The sequence below is a fragment of the Pan paniscus genome, chromosome 10, assembly GCF_029289425.2.
Source record: "Pan paniscus chromosome 10, NHGRI_mPanPan1-v2.0_pri, whole genome shotgun sequence".
NCBI classification, from domain to species: domain Eukaryota; kingdom Metazoa; phylum Chordata; class Mammalia; order Primates; family Hominidae; genus Pan; species Pan paniscus.
Window position 1 is genome coordinate 131816482 of NC_073259.2, and position 19106 is coordinate 131835587.

General features: G+C 45.1%; 1 protein-coding gene across 1 annotated transcript in view; it reads left to right on the top strand.

Annotated features, from left to right (window-relative positions):
* ATP6V0A2 (ATPase H+ transporting V0 subunit a2) overlaps positions 1–18456 on the top strand; it is a 47441-nt gene extending 28985 nt beyond the window's left edge. The window contains exons 10-20 of the mRNA XM_003812091.6: positions 2478–2628; positions 2894–3030; positions 3290–3477; positions 3575–3665; positions 6296–6414; positions 7267–7477; positions 9804–9923; positions 10975–11094; positions 13036–13153; positions 15428–15599; positions 16541–18456. Coding sequence (XP_003812139.1) covers positions 2478–2628; positions 2894–3030; positions 3290–3477; positions 3575–3665; positions 6296–6414; positions 7267–7477; positions 9804–9923; positions 10975–11094; positions 13036–13153; positions 15428–15599; positions 16541–16646 — 1533 coding nt within the window. The 3' untranslated portion in view covers positions 16647–18456. The remainder of the gene's footprint in view (positions 1–2477; positions 2629–2893; positions 3031–3289; positions 3478–3574; positions 3666–6295; positions 6415–7266; positions 7478–9803; positions 9924–10974; positions 11095–13035; positions 13154–15427; positions 15600–16540) is intronic.
* The last annotated feature ends 650 nt before the right edge of the window (positions 18457–19106 follow it).

The following is a 19106-nucleotide window of genomic DNA, read 5'->3' on the forward strand; positions in this document are numbered from 1 at the left end:
CTAGCCTGGCCAACATGGCGAGACCCTGTCTCTACTAAAAAATACAAAAAATACACAATAGAAAAAAAATTAGCCAGGCATGGTGGCACGTGCCTGTTATCCCAGTTACTTGGAAGGCTGAGTCACGGGACTCCCTTGAACCCCAGAGGCGGAGGTTTAAAAAAAAAAAAGATTTATGGAACATGGTGAAGATGCTTAGCTGCTCAAGGAAATTCATTTTTTAGACAAGGTCTCACTCTGTTTCCCAGGCTGGAGAACAGTGCTAATGGTCGTAGCTCACTGCAATCTCAAACTCCTGGGTTCAAGCAATCCTCCCGTCTCGTCTCAGCCTCCTGAGTAGCTGGAACTACAGGCATGCACTACTATGCCTGGCTAATTTATTTATTTATTTATTTATTTATATTTTTTTGTAGAGATGGGGTCTCTACAAAAGACGGTGTCTGGTCTTGAACTCCTGGGCTTAAGTGACCCTCCTGTCTCAGCCTCCCAAAGTGCTGGGATGACAAGCATGAGCCACCATGCCTGTCCTGCTCAAGGAAATTCCATATTATTACACAAGCAATATAAATGTATATTTACATGAAAATAGTTTTCTGGCAGATGTTTATGGTACTCAAGGAACTTTTAGAAGGCGGCAGGTTCAGAATAGCGATCCTAACCTCACTGACGGTTTTTTCTTTTTTTTATTTTTTGTGTACTGAATGCAAACACGTCGGGTCCTGGGTCTGAGATGTCCTCTGTGTCTCTCTTGTGAACTCCTCTGTCTTTTCTCTTTCGTTCCTGTCCTGCTCAGTTTTGATCTCACTCCCAGCAGTTTCTCCTCAGCGTGTGGCCCCTCAACAGGGGAGGCCCTGGCAGGTCAGTGCCGTGAGTTTAGGGACTGGGCTGCCCCACCCCAACCCCTGCAGACTTCACTGCCCATGGCCCCTGTGCCGTCGCCTACTCTTGGACTGGACAGAGCTCTTCCCAGTTCCAGCTGCTTTTTGTGGTTTGGCCTCCTCTGCTTTCCCAGGGAGGATCTTTCTGGCCATTTTTGGTGTTGTTGGCCCAGGCCCCTTGGAGGCCACATTGCTTACTTGCATCCTTTGCTCTGGAGGCTGCTGGGTAGGTCTTGTAGCTGTTGGTGGTTTCCTCACCCATTTGTATTTTGGGGACTGTGGGGACATGGTTTGGCTGTAAATGCCATCCGTAGGCTTTAGGTCTTGCTAGCTGGTCGCACTTTCTGTTCTGAAGGGGACTTGGGGACGTTCAAAGCTGTGCCACCCTCGAGAATTTCCCCAGAACCCCATTACATGCATACGTTTTAAGAGACACATTTTGGCCGGGTGCAGTGGCTCACTCCTATAATCCCAGCACTTTGGGAGGCCGAGGTGGGCAGATCACCTGAGGTTAGGAGTTCGAGACCAGCCTGGCTAACATGGTGAAACCCCGTCTCTACTAAAAATACAAAAACTAACCAGGCGTGGTGGTGTGCAATGTAATCCCAACTACTTGGGAGGCTGAGGCACGAGAATCGCTTGAACCTGGGAGGCAGAGGTTGCAGTGAGCCGAGATCACACTACTGCACTCCAGCCTGGGTGACAGAGCGAGACTCCTTCTTTAAAAAAAAAAAAAAGACTTATTTTGACCAGAAAATCTACTGTTCTGGCAATAACCTGTTTACCTTATTTTAAAAGTGTTTTCATTATAAATCAATATAATGCATTTCAGAAGAATTGCAAACACTGATGGATAGAGTTATATTTATGATTCTGCCATAATAGAATTCATGTTGACATTTTGGTTTATTCTTGCCTTTCTCATTTTTTTATTAAGTATATTGCAGTTGTCTCAAACTTCCTCTTCACCGTTTTTAAGAGATAAAGTACTCAGTGTCGGTTTTCTGTCAGTGACTGAGCCGACTCCATACCCACGTGCCCCGCATTCCCCAGCCCCCATTCACTTCCGGCACATTCAGTCCTGCTCTCACCCTTCCTTCTTGGAGGCCACAGCCCCCAAGTGCCGCCCTTGCCAAGCCCCTGATTCCTCACAGATGGACTTTTCCTCCAGGCCCTCTGGCTGCTCTTGACCCTGTTGAGTGGAGATTAATCCTGCACCAAAGCCACACACAGAGCGTTGCCAAAGCAGTAACCCAAGGCTGGGCACGGTGCTCACACCTGTAATCCCAGCACATTGGGAGGCTGAGACAGGTGGATCACTAGCCGGGCATGGTTGCATATGCCTGTAATCCCAGCTACTAGGGAGGCTGAGGCAGGAGAATCGCTTGAGCCTGGGAGGCAGAGGTTGCGGTGAGCCGAGATCCCACCATTGCACTCCAGCCTGGGCAACAAGAGCGAAACTCCGTCTCAAAAAAAACAAAACAAAACAACAACACCAAAAAAACCCAAAAAACAAAGCAGTAACCCAGATTCGTTGAATATGGATAGTTATTTTCTTCTTGGATAGTAATTTTTTATCTTTCCTTGTTTATGTGGAAGAGAGAGAGTGGTGCTACAATCCCCTCATTCATGAATATAATCCCCACAAAAGAAACACCCCCCACTCGGATCCGCACCAACAAATTCACCGAGGGATTTCAGAACATCGTGGATGCTTATGGAGTCGGAAGCTACAGAGAAGTCAATCCAGGTTGGAAGTCTGATTTGTAAATACCCGTATTTCCAATGGCATTGCTGCATTCTTGCTCTAAGAATGGAATAGATATTTGGAAAGAGAGGCTGACCGTTACTTTTTTGCTATCTTATTTAAAAGTATAAGGTTTTAAATGTAACCACACAATCCTATCTTGTGAATTCTGGAGAAAGTCAAGATTGTTATGTATCATTGTGTTTGAATGAACTCAGGTTTTCCATATTTGCTGTGAATCAGAAATCTCTTTCCCTTTTTTCTGCAGCTCTCTTTACCATCATCACCTTCCCGTTTTTATTTGCTGTGATGTTTGGAGACTTCGGACATGGCTTTGTGATGTTTTTATTTGCCCTCTTGTTGGTGTTAAATGAAAATCATCCCAGACTAAATCAGTCACAAGAGGTAAAAATATAAACACTCCAGCTCATATATCTGGTTAGGTGGCATTAGCAGTGACCGAAAGAGAGACACCTCTTAGATGTTTGCTGTAGGCTGCGGCTGTGCTGGGCAGGTGTGTGGCCTGTCAGCTGCGGCTGACAGGGATGTCTGCGGGGCCAGGCTGTTTTCTGAGAAGTGAGTGGTGAGGGTCATGCCCACACCGACAGCTGTCACATGGACACCCTCCAGTAACCATATTCTGCCCCCGCCTTGCCCTTCACAGATCATGAGGATGTTTTTTAATGGCCGGTACATCCTCCTGCTGATGGGGCTGTTCTCAGTGTACACTGGCCTCATCTACAACGACTGCTTTTCAAAGTCAGTCAACCTGTTCGGCTCCGGGTGGAACGTGTCGGCCATGTACAGCTCCAGCCACCCACCCGCAGAGCATAAGAAGATGGTGCTTTGGAAGTAAGTGTCCCATAGCTGGTGATGCTCTGGGTGGAAAGCATGTTTCCTAGACCTTCCTCCTCCCAGGTCAGCCTCCTCACTCTGCTTTTTGTTACAGCGACAGCGTCGTCAGGCACAACAGCATTTTGCAGCTGGATCCAAGCATTCCTGGAGTGTTCCGAGGCCCTTATCCCCTTGGCATTGATCCTGTGAGTGCACCACGCTCTGTCGTTGTCTCTGGATGCTCTGTGGTGCCACCTAGCTTCGGGCGCCACGAGTTTCTCTAGACTGTTGAGCAGGGTTCACGCTGCCCTGAGCGGGAGGTGCTCATTAGCCCCTGTGCATCCCAGTCCCGGACACTGGGAGGGGAGGCCAGGAGCTGGGGGGCCCTCCGTTTGGGAAGGTGAGGTCAGAGGAAGTCCTCAGAGAGCCAGGGCTGTGTTCTGTCATGTGTCCTACCTATTTTCCTCTGGCTGAAAATGGCACTTCAGTAGCCCCAAAATGTGTGCCATTTCCTACATTTCTTCCTCGTATATGTGAACTTTTAAAAACCCTTGATCTTGAAAGAAATGGTATGGAGTGTTAGAGCTGAAAGGAAGCGTGAGGTTATTATGGTGCTTATTGGGGTAGTTGTTTGGAATGGGAAAAGTGTTAATAGAAAGAAAATGGGGAAGTACTCACGCCTGTAATTCCAGCACTTTGGGAGGCCGAGGCGGGCGGATCACGAGGTCAGGAGATTGAGACCATCCTGGCTAACACGGTGAAACCCCATCTCTACTAAAAATACAAAAAATTAGCTGGGTGTGGTGGTGGGCGCCTGTAGTCCCAGCTACTCAGGAGGCTGAGGCAGGAGAATGGCGTGAACCCAGGAGGCGAAGCTTGCAGTGAGCCGAGATGGTGCCATTGCACTCCAGCCTGGGCAACGGAGCGAGAGACTCTGTCTCAAAAAAAAAAAGAAAAAGAAAATGGAGAAGTAGCCCCAGGGTGCCAGGACCCCCAACCCCTTCGAGGGCTCAGCAGGCGGTGGCTGAGGCACTGGACCGCAGGGCTGGGTGGGGTTTTCCTGAGCTGTCAGGAGTCTTTCTGGAGAATCGAAAGAATGACTGGGAAACAATCTCAAAGTTGGTTTGTGGATGTAATTGTGTACAGTCATTAAACTGAGCAAAAAAAGTCTAGCATTCCTTAAGCTGGGCTCTCCAAGGAGGAAGTATCTCTTAGTGTGTTCTGTTTATTCTTATCTCTAATCATGATTGGTATAATTTCATGTTGTAGCATTAAGTCTTAATGTAATTGAAAACTTGGAAACACGGCTACAACAATTTCTTTAAGATACAGCATTTTGGAGCCAAATTCAGTAATAACTTGTAGCTTTGTGTTAAGGAAAGAAATATTTCTGAATAAGGGAACTGAGGAAGAAAGTTTGAGTGAGTTTTTTTTTTGGGCGGCATAGGGGAAAATTGGGGTATGGTTTTGTCTTCTTTCTGTTTTAACTTAATTTTAAACTAGGCATTACATTAATTTGGTTCAAAAGTAAACCAACGTGTGTACATTATACATATAAAATATGTATTTTAAAATAATATATAAAAGTATGTATAATATAAATATATCAGCGAAGTTGACTGGCCTCCAACTTCTCAGCCCTGAATACCTCATTCTAAAATCTTATTTTTGCAAGGGCAAAATGAGATAGTTCAGGGCTAGGAACTGGGAGGCTAGAAATTTTAAAATTAGCCGGGAGTGGTGGCGCGTGCCTGTGGTCCCAGCTTCTCGGAAGGCTGAGGTGGGAAGATTGCTTGAGCCAGGTCAAGGCTGCAGTGAGCCCTGATTGCTCCACTGTACTCTAGCCTCTGGGCAGCAGTGAGACCCCTTATCTTAAAAAAAAAAAAAAAAAGGTTGGGCGCGGTGGCTCACACCTATAATCTCAGCACTTTGGGAGGCCGAGGCAGGCGGATCACCTGAGGTCAGGAGTTTGAGACCAGTTTGGCCAACATGGCGAAACCCTTTCTCTACTAAAAATACAAAAATCAGCCAGGTGTGCTGGTCCAGCTACTCAGGAGGCTGAGGCAGGAGAATCGCTTGAACCCAGGAGGTGGAGGTTGCAGTGAGCCAAGATTGCGCCACTGCACTCCAGCCTGGGTGACAGAGCGAGACTCCTCAAAAAAAAAAAAAAAATTATCTTAATAGACCCTGTTTCCCTTTTCCTAACCCACCTGAAGGGCAGGCTGTAGGAATTAATTTTCAGACAGTAAGAGAAGCAGTCAATGAGTGGGGAAGTTATGGGGACTCAGACTGGCCGGGGCACCGTGGGGAGATCAGCCATGGTCTGGAGTCCCTCTTGGCACATCTTGGGTTGGCCACTTGCAGCATTTCTGATTTCATTGTATTCACAGCTAAACTTTATGACAAAATAGACATACAGGAGCATGTATGGCACATGTATGTAAATGTGTGATAACACATGTATGTCTCCTGCCCAGGTAGAGGGGACATAACCCAGGACCTTGAGAGCATCCTGACCCTTCCAGTCTCTGAGCTGTGTGTGACTCTCCCTTGCCTTGCCTTTTGTCAAGACTTCCTAGGCACATCTCCCTAAACGCTATGTGGTTCCATCTGGTATCCTTTGACGTTAACACCGATAAAATTGTTTTGTAACTGTCTGTGGCCCTGGTTTAAGGAAATCAATGGTTCTCAGATTGAAAGCATCAAAAGAAAAGCCTGAATATTGTTTCCTTCTTAAACTTAGAGCCACCTTTCAAGTTAAGACAGGAACTTTCTTGAGTGTCACCTGTTGAAGGAAGTTAAAGATTCTGTTTTGTCTTGTTTGGTTTGGTTTTAGATTTGGAACTTGGCCACAAATCGCCTCACTTTTCTAAACTCTTTCAAAATGAAAATGTCCGTGATTTTAGGAATCATTCACATGACTTTTGGAGTCATTCTGGGAATATTTAACCACTTGTAAGTACAGATTTTTTTTAAGCAATATTTATAAACCAAACTTGGCATTTCTTCAGTTTTGCTTCTTGTTGGTGACTGTATTTATTGGGTAAGGGGCAGCCAATATGATGTTGTATTTACATGATTCTGTTGAAGTTATTTAGATTTTCTGTGGTTTCAGCAATTCATTCAGCAAATATGTATTTATCGAGCGCATAGTAGTGCCAAGTGCTGTTCTAGGCACTAGGAGTTCAGCAGTGAGGAGGGCAGAAAAAAGTTGTTGCCCCAGTGGAGCTTCCATTCAAGTGAGGGAGACATGTGACATGTGCATTCATTCATGTCAATTTCCAGAAGGGGTGCTTGTCATATTCCTTTTTTATTTTACAAATAAAAAATCTTTTTGTTTTTACTTTATTAGAGCTAGTATATGAAGAGTAAGAGATGGTGTCATTTTTCTCTAACTAGACCTGTTCATTCTGATCTCTAAACATAATTTGTATAATTTGATGCCATAGCTTTAAGTCACTATAACTGGAGTCTTGAAAAACTTGTAACAATGTAAGACACAGCATTTTGGAGCCAGATTCACTAATATTGTGTAGCCTTACTTTAAGGAAGGAAATGTTTCTGAATAAGGGAACTAAGGAAGAAAGTTTGAGTGAGATTTGACCGCAAAAACTGTAGTAGTTTTGGCCGACCTCACGTCTCTTCCTCGTAGAGGTATCTGGACACTCAGATGTATCTGGATTCATCATATGAGAAATGATGTTATTCTGAAATTCGCTGTATAGTTTAGTTGCAGAGAGTTTAATTTACTCTTTTTAACTTAGGCTGATCTTTTTCGTGGGTTGCTTGATTCCTTTTCTTTCCTAGGCACTTCAGGAAGAAGTTCAACATTTACCTGGTTTCCATCCCGGAACTTCTCTTCATGCTCTGTATCTTTGGATACCTTATATTTATGATTTTCTACAAGTGGCTGGTTTTTTCAGCAGAAACCTCCAGAGTTGCTCCCAGCATTCTGATTGAATTTATTAACATGTTTTTATTCCCAGCCAGTAAAACAAGTGGCCTTTACACAGGGCAGGTGAGTCATCTTCCCACCCTCATGAACTTAACGAAAGTATTCCCGATAGTCTTTTATTCTGAGCAGTAGAAGTGTCGGGGTGATCTCCACAGGAGCCTGGGAAGGCTGCTTCTGTCTCTGCATGTGTCATCACTGGAGGATGCCAGTCCAGCTTGACCGCTGTGTGCAGGCAGCATGACCAAACTCGCTGCCACTCAGTAGCCATCAAAACGAGTAGGAAGAGGCCAGGCGTAGTGGCTCATTTCTGTAATCCCAGCACTTTGAGAGACCAAGGCTGGCGGATTGCTTGAGCCCGTGAGTTCGAGACCAGCCTGGGCAACACAGCAAGACCTCATCTCTACAAAAAACACAAAAATTTGCCAGGCATGATGGCTGCACCTGTAGTCCGAGCTACTTAGGAAGCTGAGGCAGGAGGATCGCTTGAGCCCAGGAGGTCCAGGCTGCAGTGAGCCATAACTGCCCCACTGCACTCCAGCCTGGGTGACAGAGCAAGACCCCGTCTCAAACCAAAACCAACAAAACTGGTGGGAAGAAAATGCATTACCAGAGGGATCCTGAGGGCTGCCCAGTCCCCCCATTTAGAAGGGACCACCTGGATCACAGCACATGGACCCTTTCAAAAAATGAGCTTTCCTCTCACTGTGCGTTTGTGTGATGTCACAGTGGGCTCTAAGGGCTGACTGCTCTGCTTGGAGGCCCCGCTCTGCCGTTTCCTCAGGATGGAGCTTTGAGCAGATGACTAACTTCTCTCTGCCTCCGTTTCCTCATCTGTAAAATGGGACTAAAAACAGGAGCTGGTTCATAGTATAGCGCACGTGTCCAAAGTGCGTACGAACGTGCTTGCACAATCCAGCTACTCAGTAAATGTCAGCATTTGCCATAGTTCTTACCCACCTTACATTGAGGGTCTTTCTGCTGTGAGCGCCACGGCATCTCCTGCCCACGGATGCTGGTCCAGACATGGCTCACCACGTTGTAAAGTGTCTGTGAGGACGTCTGGGGAAACCCTCCCAGTCGGTAGTATCAGAGCCTGTGTTCCTCCTGAGCCGTGTTTTGGTTTTTCATTGTGTTGACCTGTGAATGGAGCATTTGGTTTTGTTTTTCACATTCTATTGGGTGCTGGAAAGTTTTAAGTCAGATTTGAAGCTCAACTTAACGGAACTTTGGCCTCGTTGACGAGATGCATATTTGCGTTCTTTTTGAACTTTTTGTTTCTGTTTTTTTTTTTGGTTTCTCTTGTTTATGATTTTTAAGAATTGTATTTTATCATTATTTTATTGAAGCTTTGTACAATGGTATAGATACCACAGATAAATGCAGGGGCGTTCAGTGGGCACAGGTGCTATGGACAGAAAGATCAAGGAAGGGCAGCTACCTTTCTTTACTGCCTGCCGCATACCTGAGAGTGTGCTTTCCTTACTTAGTGTTTCTTAATTCTCACAACAGCCCCAGGAGGTAGGTGTGTCATCCCCTGTTACTGGTGATAACTGGTGGCTCAGGGCAGTCCTGGTCACTCAGTGGTCTGTAGGGCCAGGCTGTTAACCTAGGTCAGCCTGGCTCCAGCCCAGGACTTCTGATGTGGCTCTGCCTGTGGCCGCCACCTTTCTCGGCATTTCAAGAGGTTCATCCTGTTGATGGTGTGTAGATAATACAGCTTTGTGCCTGAGTAGCACACAGAGCTCTAGGAACCTGTTTTTGGTGAGGGGCGACCATACAGAGTGATAAGCTTGGACAGCACAGTGTCCCGTCCAAACCCTGGGAAGCCATGCAGACTGCCGTGGCTGTGTAAGCCTGAGTGGATTTTGCTTTTGATTTAGCTTTAAGTAACTATAAGTCTTCGTTTTTCTAAGGAAGTGTTTTTGGTTTTGTTCTGAATTCTCTTCCACGATTTTCTGTGTGTGGAGGTAAATCCACTTGCTGATTCACACTCATAGTCCTCAGACAGTCTTTATAATCATCAAAGAACAGGAAAACAGAACCAAGAATATACAAAATATTCTGCTTGTGCTTATACTTTCTCATTTACAGTGTTTACAGAAAATGATTAGTTGGAGTTTGACTCTTTTTAGAATTTTTGTAAAGTTTCCTTGCTGGTCTAAAACAAAATAATACTTTACCACAGGGTCATTAATGTTATTCATCAGTTCTAGAATTCAGCTATGAGTTTAGGAAAAGAAAACCCGCTGGCAAGTGTAGCTGGCTGGCATTTATTGAATGTTCCTCGCGTGGAGACATTGTTCGATCTTTCCTGATTTCATCGTGTGCTGCTGACTCTGCAGGCAGGCCTTCACGTTTTAATCGGGTTTCTCACCTTCTGCACTAACAGGAGTATGTCCAGAGAGTGCTGCTGGTTGTCACAGCATTGTCTGTCCCCGTCCTCTTCTTGGGAAAGCCACTGTTTTTGTTGTGGCTTCACAATGGGCGTAGTTGCTTCGGGGTGAACCGGGTAAGTGCGGGTTTGGATGCATTTACAACTGTGAGCAAAGCTTGCTTTCGGTTATACAAGGATTGGTGTAGAAAACACCTCCTGGAGGGTCCCTGTCTCTTGATTTAAAAGCCAAAGCTCCCTTTATTTAAAACATTGATGTTGGCTGGGTGTGGTGGCTCACACCTATAATCCCAGCACTTTGGGAGGCCAAAGCGGGCAGATCACTTGAGCCCAGGAGTTTGAGACCAGCCTGGGCAACATGGCGAAACCCTGTCTCTACCAAGAATACAAAAATAAGCCAGTGTGGTGGTGTGCACCTTTAGTCCCAGGTACTCGGGAGGCTGAGGTGGAAGGATGGCTTGAGCCTGGGAGGCAGAGGTTGCAGTGAGTTGTGATCACGCCACTGCACTCCAGCCTGGGCAACAGAGCAAGACTCTGTCTCAAAATAAATAAGTAAATGAAACATTGATGTTGAAAGAGCCTGCTGTGTCCAGGGCCTGTGGAGACCCGCCCTGCTGGTATGAACTACAAGCTTATTAGGGGTTTAACTCAGTCCTTCAGTTCAGATGGGCACAATTTAAATGCCTTTTTCCATATTCTTCTTAATTTCTTCTTTAAGATTTTCTTTTTTCTTTTCTTTTCTTTCTTTCTTTCTTTTTTTTTTTTTTGAGACTGGAGTCTTCGTCTGTTGCCCAGGCTGGAGTGCAGTGGCACTATCTCAGCTTACTGCAACCTCTGCCTTCTGGGTGCAAGCAATTCTCTTGCCTCAGCCCTCAAATAGGGGGACTACAGGCGCCCGCCACCACGCCCTGCTAATTTTTGTATTGTAAAAGATGGGGTTTTGCCATGTTGCACAGGCTGGTCTTGAACTCCTGACCTCAGGTGATTCACCTGCCTCGGCTTCCCAAAGTGCTGTGATTACAGGTGTGAGCCACTGTGCCTAGCCTAAAGAACTTTTTTATTCTCAAAGAGCTGAATCATTAAGAGAAACAAAGAAACTATACAAGTTTGGTTTTGTCACAACCTTGTGGTTTTACAGGCACTGACTCTGTGCTCTTTTGGTTGTTAGAGTGGCTACACACTTATAAGGAAAGATAGTGAGGAAGAAGTTTCATTGCTGGGAAGCCAAGATGTAGAAGAGGGAAATCACCAGGTGGAAGATGGATGTAGAGAAATGGCGTGTGAAGAGGTAAATCTTTTCAACTGCTATTGATAAACTTAGATAAGTAACCAAGCTTCCATAGAGATAATCATGTTAAGATAATATTTAATCATCTTAAAAAATGGTTAAGAAAATGGGACTTCCAGCCTCCACAACTATGAGAAACCAGCGCTTTCCAAATGCTGTTTGATGATAGAGTTGGTGGCATTATATGAGTTCGGGTCATTTTGTCCTTTCACTTCTCCAGTGGGATTTCTGCTGTTATATTAAGAGTTATGATTGGAGTGACTTAAGGTGCCATGAACATTGCTTTCAGAAGCTTCTTGGGTCAGTCAGAACTTTTCCATAGTTGCAAGAAATAGAGACCCAGTTTTTTCTGATTGCGAAGGGATTTTACTGGCTCATGGCAGGACAGAGGTAGAGTTGGTTTCAGGATAATTACAGTTTTGGGGTTTCCAATTCCAAGAGGCCTTGGTTGGCTTTTTTTCTTTGTAAGTTTTCTTTATATTGTGAAGTCAGTTGGCCCCATGATGCTAGAACCATGGTCACAAGTTGCCCTGGGCTTATTTTTTCAGTCTTTCCATTAGAGAGCAAAGCGCCCTTACCAGCTTGTTACTATTAGGAAAGAATCCCCAAATACCTGCCATCCCTGGACCAGTGACTGCTGCCTCAGTCCCCTTTACGAGTGACCGCTGCCTCAGTCCCCTTTACCAGTGACTGCTGCCTCGGTCCCCTGGACCGGTGTCTGCTGTCTCAGTCTCCCTTACCAGTGACCACTGTGTCAGTCCCCTTTACCAGTGACTGCTGCCTTAGTCCCCTTTACCAATGACTGCGTTCTCAGTCCCCTGGACCAGTGACTGCTATCTTAGTCCGCTGGGGCTGCCATAACAAAATACCACGGACTGGGTGGCTTCAACAAGAGACTTGTTTCTCACAGCCCCGGAGGCTGGCAGGCCCGGACTGAGATGCTGGCAGGCTGCTTTCCCCTGAGGCCTCCCTGCTCAGCTTGCTGTGTCGGCACAGGGCCTTTCCTCTGTGCCTGCACCCCTGTTTCTCCTGCTCTTCCCAGAAGACAGTAGTCACAGTGGGTCAGGGCCCACCTCCTGACCTCACTCAACCTTGATTACCTCCTCAAAGGTTCTGTCTTCAAATACAGTCAAATTGCGGTTAGGGCTTCAGCATAAGACTTTTGGGAACATAATTCAGAGCCACTGTGGTTGGGGGTACGAGGCTGGACAGGGAAGTAGTGGCTCCCCGCAAAGAACAGAGGTGCGGTCCCAGGAAGACAGCAGAGCATGGCCTCCTTTCTTTTCATGGAAACTTTATTTTGGCCATTTAGTGAGGACCAAACAACCTGTCTTATAATCAACATTTTGTAATTATTACGTAATTTCGTGTTTTAATTCGGGACAATTAATAATTAAGTTCTAGGATCATAGAGAAACAAAAGCAGAGCTGGAAAGCGCATGAGAGTCACCTTGCCTGGTGCTTTGCAGCCCTTTCCCTGTCAGGGGCCCCTTGCATAGTTTTCCCTGGTTGGCTCTACTTAGAATGCTCACATCTAGTGAATCGCAGTCTACTCTTAGGGTTGGTGAATACCTATTTTATCAGTAGATGTTTCATAATTACTGAGACCTGCCCCGGAATCCCGTTAGTATAGCAGCTGTGGCCACGGCAGTTCCTCTGGTCTACCTTCTTGGTTTACACAGGGGAGTCTGAGGCGTGCGGTGGGAGTGGGACTGATGAAGGTGGGGATTTGGGGTGATAAAGTCTGGTCATGGAGCTGGGTAATGGCAGAGTGGTGAACAGAGTGCGTCTTGGGTTTCTGTTCCTCACACTCTAGCGTGTTCTTACCAGCATCCAGCCGGCAGCTCTTTCATTGTAATCCTTGAAGTGGAACCCACTTGGCATGTAGAAGTACACATGTAACATCATGACTCTTAACATATGTTGTGTGATCTCTCTCAGTTTAATTTTGGAGAAATATTAATGACCCAAGTAATCCATTCCATCGAGTACTGTCTGGGATGCATCTCCAACACCGCCTCCTACCTGAGGCTCTGGGCGCTTAGCCTGGCTCACGCACGTAAGTTCCTGCTTAGACCTGCAGTTCCCAATGCCCTGTAGTGCCAGCAGACCCGGGGGCACTGTGGGATATTTTAACTTTGTAACTAATAGTCATAGCACCATCTTTCAGCTGCCACGTAAACTTACACTATTCACTACTTAATACACAGCTCTCTTGGCTATTTCTTTTGGCTGAGGGGTGCTGTGGAAAAATCACAGAGGGAGTCTCTCTGAGGCTGGTCTGGCTTCAGAGCCTGCCCAATTAAAAAAAAAAATCACTGAGACACAAGGGGCTTTGAGAACTGAGACGGCTTGGGAGCCTCTGGTGTAAGCACTTGCTACTGTTGCCATTACTGTTTCTGTTAGTAGTTATTTTATTCACTGCTGCCTTACCAAGTGTGAATATCTGTTTATTTCAAGCAAGTCCTGCCACAGCACTCATGGGTAGCCTTGATCACAGGAGTCCTCCCTTTGCACAATTCCAGTAATGCACACATGTTAGTTTCCACAGTGTAGTTAACACCTGTTCCCCGGCAGCATGGTTCCCATTTCAGTCACCACAGTACCTAGCCGTGCAGTTAGGTGCAGGTGCATTTACCAGCCTACGTGTGGCAGGTGTCGTGATGAAGATGCTGATAACCCACCAGTGGTGCTCGGCAATGTTTCAGGACGTTGAAGGTTTGTGCAAAGGGTGCAATGTTGCAAGTGGGTTCAGACGTAGAAAAGAATAGGACAGGCCGGGCACAGTGGCTCACACCTGTAATCCCAGCACTTTGGGAGGCCCGAGGCAGGTGGATCACCTGAGGTCAGGAGTTTGACACCAGTCTGACCAGCATGGCAAAACCCCATCTCTACTAAAAATACAAAAATTAGCTGGTTGTGGTGGCGGGCGCCTGTAGTCCCAGCTACTCAGGAGGCTGAGGCAGGAGAATGGTGTGAACCCGGGAGACAGAGCTTGCAGTGAGCCGAGATCATGCCACTGCATTCCAGCCTGGGCGACAGAGCGAGACTCTGTCTCAAAAAAAAAAAAAAGCTAAAAAAAAAAAAAAAACAGGACAATTTGGCAAGTATTAGGAAAGATGCTTGCTCTGCATCAGGTCACCCAGCTTGCCAATTTACACAGCAGGAACCAAGCACTGTTCAAACTACCCTAATAAACTTTTTTTTTTTTTTTAAATAACAGACAAAAGACTTTAATACTCAGTGCTTCTAATGTTTCAAAGATAGATTTACCATTTTTTCATTTCCCTATATTTTTTGTTAAAACATTAATAACTCTCTTATTGGCTGGGTGCTGTGGCTCACGCCTGTAATCCCAGCACTTTGGGAGGCCTAGGCGGGCGGATCATGAGGTCAGGAGATCGAGACCATCCTGGCTAACACGTGAAACCCTGTCTCTACTAAAAATACAAAAAATTAGCCGGGCGTGGTGGCGGGCGCCTGTAGTCCCAGCTACTCAGGAGGCTGAGGCAGGAGAATGGTGTGAACCCGGGAGACAGAGCTTGCAGTGAGCCGAGATCATGCCACTGCACTCCAGCCTGGGCGACAGAGCGAGACTCTGTCTCAAAAAAAAAAAGAAACCGAAAAACAACTCTCTTATTGTTGGCCAACAATATAGCCAACAATAAGAGAGTTTTTAATGTTTTAACAATTTTAAAGGCCACAGAGCAAACCATTTTTCCCATGGATTAATAGGGATGCTTCGGATGGTTTTGATTGCAAGGTCTTTACTGTGCAAAGCAAGCACTGCCTGTGCTTGTGGAAACCACCGGACAAGAGGGTGTCTTTTTTTTTTTTTTTTTTTTAAGTTAAAAAAAATGCTTATGTTTTTATAAGCATAGCCAAAGGTCTGGAATTTTATGGCTGAAGGGGCCCTGTCTCGTTCATCTCCATTTTGCAGAGGTGGTGACTGAAGCCACTGAGTGTCGGTGCTTTACTCATGGTCATCCAGTGGGTCCCTCAGTGGCAGAACCAGGCCTGGGAGCCTGTTTCTGGCTGCCTGGTCCAGTGCTGCTTTGGGAGGTCACAACCCAAACCTAGTCTGGGGCAAGACCTCCCTTTGGGAGATGGCCTCTGATATTTTTGGAGCACCAGGTCTTCCTTAGTGTTTGAGACCGTCTCGGAGCTGACTGGCTTTCACATGAGAAACAATTGGGTCTGTGTTACATGTGTGTCTATTATTTTATGGGATAATAGTTCAGGGCTGTCAGGGGGAAACTCAGTCCAGGTAGCTCACAGAGGGACCCACTGTACATAAGCGAGCATGACCTGTGCAGGCTGCACTCCTTTGCAGAGTTGTCTGATGTCCTGTGGGCCATGCTGATGCGCGTGGGCCTCCGCGTTGACACCACCTATGGCGTCTTGCTACTGCTCCCGGTTATCGCGCTCTTTGCAGTTTTGACCATTTTCATCCTTCTGATCATGGAAGGGCTTTCTGCGTTTCTTCACGCCATACGCCTCCACTGGTGAGTTTGAAACCTAGCCTTGGAGCTGTTATTTAAAAAACATACCCGCCCCCCCACCGCCCCGCCCAACCAAATATACACAGCCCCTGCAAAATCTAATGCTGAATTTAGGCCGGTTCTTCCCTTCCCTTGGGATCTGTGCTCATATCCTCTGAGTTAAAATTGTATTTTGGGCCAGGTGCGGTGGCTCATGCTGGTAATCCTGGCACTTTGGGAGGCCAAGGCAGGTGGATCACGTGAGGTCAGGAGTTCAAGACCAGCCTGGACAACATGATGAAACCCTGTCTCTACTAATAATACAAAAATTAGCTGGGTGTGGTGTCGTGCGCCTATAATACCAGCTTCTTGGGAGACTGAGGCAGGAGAATTGCTTGAACCCAGCAGGCAGAGGTTGCAGTGAGCCGAGATCATGCCATTGTACTCCAGCCTGGGGGACAAGAGCGAAACTCTGTGTCAAAAAAAAAATGTATTTTGTTTCTGAACTATTATCACTGACAAGTAAAAGCAAGTTTAAGTTTGCAGAATACTAACGTATGTTTCATACTCCCTAATTCACTTTGGGTCTGACAGGTTGCTCTGTCTTATTGCAAGATAAATCCTTCTTATGTATTTCTTAATGTTTTATGGTGTAGGTCAGATTACTGCTCTGTGCCTCCAGTGACCCAAGTGGCAGGAGAGGGTCTCGTTACTTGTGCACGTGCTTTTGTGTGTTGGGCAGTGAGAGACAGCGGATGTGTCAGAGTTTCTGTTCACACTGGGAAAGCCAGCACGGGGTTGGGGGTGCGGGGCAGTGTTTAGCTAAGTAAAAATATATGTGCCAAGAACATATTTTGGAATGAAGCAATTTCAGCACAGGAATTTTTTTTTTAACTTATAAATGTTGTTTTAAGGAATGTGATTTCATAATCTTCCATTAATACATGGCTTTTTTTTTTTTTTAGGGTAGAATTTCAGAACAAATTCTACGTTGGTGCAGGCACCAAATTTGTTCCTTTCTCATTCAGTCTACTTTCATCAAAGTTCAATAACGACGACAGTGTGGCATGATCATATTGCTGTAACCAACAAGCTTTCAGATTTATGGAGAATGACCATGTTATAGACTTTCACTTATGTCAGATTTATGATAGGAAAAATTCCATCTTCATTACTGCCTTATGACATAGCCAAATAATTCTGTAAGATATACCTCTTCCTCATATGTTAAATATTTTGTAAAGTTTACCAATTTGAGATATAAAAATTTCTTTTGGTTTTTTATGATGAGCAAATATAAGTTAATGCCAAACGTTATGTTAAAGTTATTTTTTCAAATACAGGATTGGGGGAGAGAAGCCAATTTTGCATGGCTAATTGAAAATGGTATTAGATACTTATTTCCTTTAAACTTTATTTAAAACAAACAACAGAGTTAATCTGTCACCTGAAGTTGCCAGATAATATTTTCCAACAGCTGAAGTAGGGATAGTTTTTAAAAAAATTTAATGATGGGTAATCAAAACATTCACATTTATTCTGCTGGATTTAAAAATATGTACTTTTTTTTTTTTTTTTTGAGATGAAGTCTTGCTGTGTCACGTAGGCTAGAGTGCAATGGCACGATCGTGTCTCATTGCAACTTCCGCCTCCTGGATTCAAGTGATTCTCCTGTCTCAGCCTCCCGAGTAACTGGGATTACAGGCATGCGCCACCATGACCAGCTAATTTTTTTGTATTTTTGTAGAGATGGGGTTTCACCATGTTGGCCAGGCTGGTCTCGAACTTCTGACCTCAAGTGATCCACCTGCCTCGGCCTCCCTAAGTGCTGGGATTACAGGCGTGAGCCACCATGCCTGGCCAAAATATGCAAACATTTTTTATCCTGTGCTACCTAGAATTCCAAGTAGAGGATTGTTTTTACAATTTTGTCTTGTTTTAGTAATTGGGGACAATGGGATAAAATGACATACAACAAATGGTTATCCCACTTGTATATTTTTTTAAAGACTCTTATCCTGTTACCCTTACATAAAACCAGTTATGATAATTGTATGTTTGGAAGATAAATTGTATGCTGAGCCTTAAAACCCAGTGTGACTGTAGAAGATATAATGCGGACATGATTTGAATTTAGTGACAGCTTGGCTGATGTCACTGAACCAGAAGGGTTTATACTGAGTGAAGGAAAGGTAAAAAGTAGTATTTTGTATATTTTTGTAACAAAATATAAATGAAGATATTTTACCATGAAGAGATTGCACTTATCCTTGAGAACAGTCTAATGATAATTTTTTTACTTTCAGACTGTTTCTAGCTAAAGTTCTGATAAAAGTATTGAGTTAATTTAAACTTTCAAACACTGTTTAGATCAGTTGAAAACTAATTCTTAATAGCCATTGTTTTATAATCTTTAGTTTAAATTCATCTGTTTACTTGACATTTGGTTTTTTGTGAACTTGAGTCAGTCCTATTGAACATTTTGACCTATATTCTTGCAAATTATGTTAATTTTTCATATTTTAGTTTGATTTTAGACAATTATTTTCAAAAAGAAACCTGACTTTTTTTCACCTTCTTGACATTGTGAGTGATACACATTAAAAGGCTATTTGCCCGCATCCTCCTCTATCCTGTTTCGAGGTAGAGAGCTTGGCACTTCTGTTACAAGCTGAGAGTCTGGAGGTGCTGAGTTTAACGTGGCTGTGCAGGTGATTTCAAGGCATGAGCTGAACAGCATTGACACAGCCATGACCTACAATTAAACCCTTTCAATTACAGTACAGATTCTGTGTGCTACTTGATGAGATGTTACCCAAGGCCAGTTTGGACTTACTGCTTTTTGTCCCTCATATTAAATTATCAAATGATGCCGATGAAATGCTTGAAAATGATTCTGCTCTCAAAGTTATGCTTCCCTAGAAAGGTGTCATGTCGGGCACTTGTGTTGGGTGACTATGACATCCCAGCAGTGCTGGTCAGGTCTCAGAGTTGCTTTCACCTAGAGCCGATGCTTCCACAAGGGGACATTTGTGTTACTTTGCTCCAGGGGTCTGTCATAAAAACAGTGGTAACTACTTCATCCCTAGGAAGCCCAAGACTTCAGGGCACTGTTAGCTGATTGGTAAATAAGGGACACGATATTCACGAGAATTGTTTACTGCTCCCCACTAGTAATTCTCATGGGGCCACTTTTTTTTTTTTTGAGACGGAGTCTCGCTCTGTCGCCCAGGCTGGAGTGCAGTGGCGCGATCTCGGCTCACTGCAAGCTCCGCCTCCCGGGTTCACGCCATTCTCCTGCCTCAGCCTCCCGAGTAGCTGGGACTACAGGCGCCCGCTACCACGCCCGGCTAATTTTTTTGTATTTTTAGTAGAGACGGGGTTTCACCGTGTTAGCCAGGATGGTCTCGATCTCCTGACCTCGTGATCCGCCCGCCTCGGCCTCCCAAAGTGCTGGGATTACAGGCGTGAGCCACCGCGCCCGGCCGGGGCCACTTTTTTAACTCTTTCTAATTAACACCTCTTCTCAGC